At 33.6% G+C, this 6000-nt stretch overlaps 1 protein-coding gene across 1 annotated transcript; it reads right to left on the reverse strand.

Moving 5' to 3' along the window:
* Nucleotides 1-1683: 1683 nt before the first annotated feature.
* On the reverse strand, nucleotides 1684-3846 carry LOC130827312 (uncharacterized). Its single transcript, XM_057692989.1, has 6 exons — nucleotides 3558-3846; nucleotides 3377-3434; nucleotides 3029-3134; nucleotides 2336-2530; nucleotides 2133-2236; nucleotides 1684-1762 (listed from the first exon to the last, which is right to left on the reverse strand). The coding sequence occupies exons 1-6, from the start codon at nucleotides 3844-3846 to the stop codon at nucleotides 1684-1686; spliced, it is 831 nt and encodes a 276-aa protein (XP_057548972.1).
* Nucleotides 3847-6000: the final 2154 nt, after the last annotated feature.

Here is a 6000-nt window from a genome sequence, read left to right on the forward strand (position 1 = left end):
GTGCACACAATTATATAATCAAACATACATCATACATTTTATTTTATGATCATAGGTTTTCCCAAGAAAAATATATCTCAAGAATATTCAATTGCAATATTAATATCAGAATATTTTTCCCCCAAATTCAATCGCATTTAAAATTATTATTAAAATAATAATATAACTTTCATCAAAATAATAATATTATAAGTATTTCTCTTTCAAATTAAACCGTATCTAATTTCGTTATATAAATAAAAAAAATATAAATTTTATCAAAATAGTAATTATAAATTCAAGTTTGACAAAATATAATTTAAGAATATATAAAACATAATATCATACAAAATAATGTCATATCAAATCATGTACCCATTTAAACACATTAATTATCACTTAGCATATAATACTAACGGGATAGTCCTAATTAGATGGACATTGAGAATTACCTTGTCACGCGATCCTAGACAACGTACGCTCCTAAAAATCTCTGTGTACAAATCCCCTGTCTTTAATATTGAAATCTTACGTTTTCTTGACTGAATTTTAAGCAATTGGGAGATGGAGGAAGAGTTTGTAGGAGAAAAAGGAAGTGTGGGTAATAATGTAAATGAAATTAAAGGTAATTGGTTTAATTTATAATAGTTATGTGAGGTTGGTTATAAGATTTAGAGGGAGAAGTGGGAAGTTATTTGGAAGTTATATTTTTTTTTATTTTTTAAAATTTCTAAAATTTATTTATTTATTTATTATTATTATTATTTAAAAAAACGGATCTCCCCCTTAAAACAAAAGTCCGTCCTCGAAGTTAAAGTTAACTACTGAAGTTTTAAAAGAATATTAAACGGTTTGATAGACTCACATCATCCCTCCTATTTAAAAAAGTTTCGTCCTCGAAACTCAACGTACCTGTTCGAAAAGTTCTGGGTATCGCTTTCTCATGTCAACTTCGGTTTCCCGTGTGGATTCTTCGGTTTGTTGGTTCGTCCATAATATCTTGACCAACTTAATTTTCCTTGTTCGGGGTACATCTTTTTTTTGTATCAAGGATTTTTATTGGTTTTTCTTCAAAGGTAAGGGTTTCATCAAGTTCAATGGTTTCAGGTTGTATGATATGCGAAGGGTCATGGACATATTTTCGGACTTGGGATACATGGAAGACATTGTGGACTTTAGCTAGGTTCATAGGTAAGGCTAATCTAGAGGCTACTTCCCCAATTCGTTCCAATACTTCATAAGGACCTATAAAACGAGGACTCAATTTACCCTTCCTACCAAATCTCATGACACCCTTGGTTGGTGACACTTTGAGCAAAACTTTTTCACCTATTTCAAACTCTAATGCTCTCCTCCTTTTGTCTGCATACGACTTCTGATGATCTTGCGCTCCCCTCATACGTTCTTGGATCATCCTTATTACCTTCTTTGTAGTCTCCTCAATCATGTGTAGTCCTAATCCCAACGACTCATTAACATCATACCAACATATAGGATTCCTACACTTCCTCCCATATAGGGCTTCGTAAGGAGCCATTCCTATGCTAGAATGAAAACTATTATTGTAAGAAAACTCTACATACATCAAATTATCCTCCCAAGATCCAGCAAAATCCATAACACATGCTCTTAACAAATCCTCAAGAGTCTGAATCGTTCTCTCTGTTTGACCATCTGTTGCTAGATGAAATGTAGTATTGAACTTTAGTATCGTGCCCACTGCTTCTTATAGCATCTTCCAAAATTTGGATTGAAATCTCGAATCTCTATCCGATACAATGTCCTTAGGCACACCATGCAATCTCACTACCTCTTGAAAATACTCGTCTGCCATCTGTTGCATTGTCCAAGTATTCTTCATCGCTATAAAACTTGCTGTTTTTTGTTAATCGATCCACTATCACCCATATGGCATTCTTCCCTGTTTTTTACTTTGGCAATCCTACTACAAAGTCCATTGAAATCGACTCCCATTTCCATCCAGGTACTTCTAACGGTTGCGATTCCCCCTCCCCCCCCCCCCCCCCCCCCCCCCCCCCCCCGGCATCATATGTTGAATTTTCACCTTCTGACACGTTAGACACTTCGCCACAAAGCCTGCAACTTCACGCTTCATGTTGGGCCACCAAAAGTTCTTCTTAAGATTCTTGTACATCTTATCACCACCAGGATGTATTGAGTATGGGGAATTATGAGCTTCGGTCATAATCTTAGTCTTAAGCTCCTCGTCATGCGGTATGCACCATCTTCCTTTATACTTCATTACGCCATTTTCATCACTTTCGAACTCAGGTGCTTGACCATCCTCCTTCAACTTCTTCAATTTAGTTAACCAGTTATCCGTAACTTGCTTCACACTAATTTCCTCAAAAATATCGGATTCAATCGTCATTCCATTCAATTGAGTACCCACATATCCATATTCTACCAATTCTAAGTTCATCCTATGAATCTCTTCACACAACTCATCTGCTAAAATTAATGCATTCATTGTATGACTTGACTTCCTACTCAGAGCATCAGCTACCTTGTTTGCCTTACCTTCACAATACTTCAAATCCAGATCATAATCCTTAATGAGTTCTAACCATCGTCTTTGTCTCATATTTAACTCCTTTTGAGTGTACAAGAACCTCAAACTCTTGTGATCAGTATAAATCTTGCACTTTACTCCAAATAAATAATGTCTCCAAATTCTGAATACAAAGACTATAGCTCCCAATTCTAAGTCATGTGTGTGGTAATTCTTCTCATGCGGCTTAAGTTGTCGTGAAGCATATGCTACTACTTTCCCATCTTGCATCAACACACAACCTAGTCCATTCTTAGATGCGTCTGTATAAACCTCATATTCTCCACTTTCATTCGGTAAGGTCAACACAGGAGCAGAGGTAAGCCTTGATTTCAACTCTTGGAATGCCGCTCCACACTTCTCATCCCATTGAAACTTAGTGGTTTTTTTCATCAAATTAGTGATAGGCTGAGCGATTCTCGAGAAATTTTTGACAAATCTCCTATAGTATCCGGCTAGACCTCAGAAACTTCTCACTTCTGTCACATTAGTAGTTGTAGGCCAGTTCATTACTGCTTGAACCTTCGAGGGATCTACCATTACTCCATCTTTTGTAATTACATTCCCAAAAATGCTACTTTTTCTAACAAAAATTCACATTTTGAAAACTCGGCATACAACTTATACTCTCTTAAAATCTTTAAAACTTTCCTCAAATGAGCCTCATGCTCTTCTCGATTCATAGAGTATACTAAAATATCATCAATAGAAACAACTACAAACTTATCCAAATAAGGCTGAAAAGTCCTATTCATAAGGTCCATAAAGACAGCAGGCGCATTAGTGAGTCCAAAGGGCATGACTGTGAACTCATAATGGCCATACCTCGTTCGACAAGCTGTTTTGGCTATATCCTCTTCTGCAATTCGTAATTGATGATAACCTGATCTCAAATCAATCTTTGAAAATATTCCTGCACCCCTAAGTTGATCGAATAAATCCTCAATTCTAGGAAGTGTATACTTATTCTTCACCGTCACACTATTTAAATCCCTATAATCAATACATAGTCTCAATGTTCCATCTTTCTTCCTAATAAATAATACTGGGGCTCCCAAGGGTGATACACTTGGTCTTATATATCCTTTATCCAACATATACTCAAGTTGTACCTTCAACTCTTGTAACTCGGCAGGTGCCATCCTATAAGGTGCCTTTGAAATGGGTCCTGTTCCCGGAAATAAGTCAATCTTGAAGTCTAACTCTCTCATAGGTGGCATCTCTGGAATCTCATATGGGAACACATCAACAAACTCTTTAACTACAGGTATCTCTCCTATCTCGTCCTCTTTCATGTTTGTGTCCTTTACATGGCACAAATATACGGGGCAGCCTTTCCTAAGATGGGTCTGGAAATTTAAGGCGAAGATAAGTTTGTCCTTTGGTGGCTCGGAAGTAGTTTTTTCGTAGGTTAGTTTATTTCCCTAAGGGCCTCTAAAGGTAATTCTCTGTTTAGCACAATGGATTTTAGCCTGATACTTCTGTAACCAATCTATCCCCAAAAACGAAATTGAGGAAACTAACAAAAAAAACGAAAGACAACAAAAATATAATTAAAAGAAATAACCACTAATACTAAGTACTTAAAAGTACTTCAAAACTATAAACCGATTGGTCCCCACTCTCATAATTTATTTTATTTTATTTTTTTTTGTACTTACTTAAATTATTTAAAATAATTTTACTTGTACCATTTAGCTTATTTTTAATTTAAGCCTTTATCAACATTAAATCCTAAACGACCCTAAGATTTGACCAAAACAAACCTAGGCTCTGATACCACTTTGTAACACCCTTAGAATAGGTCAGACTTTTGAAAACACCTTTAATGAAAAACATGAGCCAAAACCTACTCATTGGAGTATTACCGCCACATCTATTTCTAATAAAATAAATGTAAGGCTTAACGACTAAGAAATAACTTAATAACTTTAAATCCAACAAATGGTCTTACAACATAAGAGAAAACTGAAACACAATCTATGTCCATATAAAATTTAAACAACTTAAGGTAAAATTTAAACTAAAATACGACTCTAACAAAAGCTATGTTTCTAGGTGATCCTCACTCCACGATTCTCACGCAATCAATAACCTGCAACATAAGAATGCAAGAAAAACAAGGGAAAAACTCCCAAAATCAGGAAATTGAGTAATTTTCACTCCATCCCGTAAAACAATTAAGTATGAAAATGATTTAAGAAAATAAAATATAATCAAATTGAAGATAATTTTAGAAAATATATATAGCTGAGTTTAAAAGAAAAAAATATTGAGAAAACAATATGTATAATATCACATAAACCAATTTATTAATTTGATAATTAATAATGACAAACACATAATCAATTTTTAATTTAAGGGAACGAGAACGCCAGTAGGCCGAGGCTTTACCCCTATACCTACTTCATCAAGAGGTCGTCACCCCAAATAATTCAAGGCCAGCAGAGTAGTCTCAGGGAACCCTAGTGTGCACACCCCTTCTACTTGGATCACAACAAATAGAAGAAAGACCAAACATCGTATCAAGTATCAGAAATAATAATACATGTCGGCAGCTATACTAACCAAACAGGCCAACCTGTTCATCACCCTTATACTTGGATCACAACAAATATAAGAGCTTCATTTCCCTCGTGTTACACTTTACGTGATTTAATATATTTTAATAATTAGTCGCGTGCACACAAACATATAATCAAACATACATCATACATTTTATTTTATGATCATAGGTTTTCCCAAGAAAAATATATCTCAAGAATATTCAATTGCAATATTAATATCATAATATTTTTCTCCCAAATTCAATCGCATTTAAAATTATTATTAAAATAATAATATAACTTTCATCAAAATAATAATATTATAAGTATTTCTCTTTCAAATTAAACCGTATCTAATTTCGTTATGTAAGTAAAAAATATATAAATTTTATCAAAATAGTAATTATAAATTCAAGTTTGACAAAATATAATTTAAGAATATATAAAACATAATATCATACAAAATAATGTCATATCAAATCATGTACCCAATTAAACACATTAATTATCACTTAGCATATAATACTAACGGGATAGTCCTAATTAGATGGACATTGAGAATTACCTTGTCACGCGATCCTAGACAACGTACGCTTCTAATAATCTCTGTCTACGAATCCCCTGTCTTTAATATCGAAATCTTGCGTTTTCTTGACTGAATTTTAAGCAAATGGTAGATGGAGGAAGAGTTTGTAGGAGAAAAAGGAAGTGTGAGTAATAATGTAAATGAAATTAAGGGTAATTGGTTTAGTTTATAATAGTTATGTGAGGTTGGTTATAAGATTTAGAGGGAGAAGTGGGAAGTTATTTGGAAGTTATATTTTTTTTAATTTTTTTTTTTAATTTTTAAAATTTCTGAAATTTATTTATTTATTTTCTATTATTATTATTTAAAAAAAATAG

Source organism: Amaranthus tricolor, chromosome 11 (assembly GCF_026212465.1).
Source record: "Amaranthus tricolor cultivar Red isolate AtriRed21 chromosome 11, ASM2621246v1, whole genome shotgun sequence".
Taxonomy (NCBI): domain Eukaryota; kingdom Viridiplantae; phylum Streptophyta; class Magnoliopsida; order Caryophyllales; family Amaranthaceae; genus Amaranthus; species Amaranthus tricolor.

Excerpts from the sequence above, each read along its gene's own strand:
- LOC130827312 (XM_057692989.1), bottom strand. The coding sequence starts at position 3,846 with ATGAAAGAGGACGAGATAGGAGAGATACCTGTAGTTAAAGAGTTTGTT. Across the intron at positions 3,135-3,376 it reads AAAACAGCTTGTCGAACGAG|AAAAAGTAGCATTTTTGGGA; the intron begins GTATGGCCATTA and ends AATTTTTGTTAG. Across the intron at positions 1,763-2,132 it reads CATCCTGGTGGTGATAAGAT|GACATTGTATCGGATAGAGA; the intron begins GTACAAGAATCT and ends GGTGTGCCTAAG.